Source organism: Otolemur garnettii, unplaced genomic scaffold (assembly GCF_000181295.1).
Source record: "Otolemur garnettii isolate 467f Iridium unplaced genomic scaffold, OtoGar3 scaffold00090, whole genome shotgun sequence".
NCBI lineage: Eukaryota > Metazoa > Chordata > Mammalia > Primates > Galagidae > Otolemur > Otolemur garnettii.
Genome location: NW_003852485.1, coordinates 5,411,845 through 5,413,180, shown reverse-complemented (window position 1 = coordinate 5,413,180; position 1,336 = coordinate 5,411,845). Strand labels below are relative to the sequence as shown.

At 26.1% G+C, this 1,336-nt stretch overlaps 1 protein-coding gene across 1 annotated transcript in view; it reads left to right on the top strand.

Moving 5' to 3' along the window:
- The window catches only part of SCN7A (sodium voltage-gated channel alpha subunit 7), a 74,463-nt gene that overhangs the window by 62,464 nt on the left and 10,663 nt on the right, over positions 1 to 1,336 (top strand). The window contains exon 18 of the mRNA XM_023516362.1: positions 670 to 777. Coding sequence (XP_023372130.1) covers positions 670 to 777 — 108 coding nt within the window. The remainder of the gene's footprint in view (positions 1 to 669; positions 778 to 1,336) is intronic.

Below are 1,336 nucleotides of genomic sequence, written 5' to 3'. Positions count from 1 at the left end.
TCAATGTAGGGAGATGGTCAAACATGGAGGTTCTTTTATATAAAAAAATATGAATATACAACAAAGGTTAATCATAGCATTACCACCTTGCTTAATCAGTTTTGGATATATATATATATATTTACTGTTAAAAATTACCTTAATATCTGGTAATACTTTTTCATTGTTTGTACTTTTGACTTTATAATATTCATATCCTACTTTATTCCTGTCCTCTGAAATTATGTTTTATGTATTAACTATCATCAAATGTGGGTGTATTTGTAAGCATATCTCAAATTTTGTTTTAATGAATTTATTTCATACAAATATTATATTGCAAATAGTGATAAAACTGATTCTTAATTCAATTTCAAACTAAAAATGGATATAAATAATAATTGCTGATCATAAAGAATGTAAAATACACTAATTTTTGTTCATTCTGATAGCATACTTATTACCAGAAAATGTTTTTGTTTCATCTTTGTTAAGCAATTTTAACACAAAATTATTTTCTTAATTTTCTGTTATTACTAAGATATTTTACAATATATGTCAAAGTCTTCCACAGATTTATTTTTGAGCTTTGATTATGTTATCTCTTTCATAATAAATGAATGGAAAATGTATTCTACATATTATTTTCACTAAAATGGAATCCTATTCCTTTTTTTAATATGTGTATAGGTGTTTTGCCTTAGCTTAATAGGGAAATCTCGAGAAGAACTAAAGCCACTTACTTCCATCAAATTCCTTCGGGCACTCAGAGTTCTATCTCAATTTGAAAGAATGAAGGTAAGAGAAAAGTTTCTAAACTAATCTTTAGACTTTTATTTGAAATTACTAAATTTCCAAAAATTAACAAGCTTTATTTTCTTCTCATTTGTGCCTTTAACAATATTAATACAAAAAAAAGCTTATATTCTACCACTTAAAAAATAGGAATAGTTGTGTTACTTAGGCTTATCAAGATTTTAGGTCATTATTGTTCATAAGACATGAAAACTAATAAAGATAAGCAAAAAGAAAGTCATAGTTGACAGAGAAAATATATTTTAAAAATATTTTTCTACGTTCCACGTATATATGAATATTACATCTCCCAGAAGATGAAACTCTGAATTAAACTTTTTAAAACTATAAGAACATTGTACACACCCAGTCATTACTGAATGATAGAAAAGCTTGGATTTTAAAATAAACATACTTTTTAAAGTTTTCACACCATAAACTATGAATTCTTGCCTGCCCTCTTTCCCTCACCCCCATATTAAAGTAAAGCTTCTTCTGAATAATGTAAAGAAAATGAATAGATTAAATGACATGAAATGGCCAGTGTTCAATATTTTGTGCC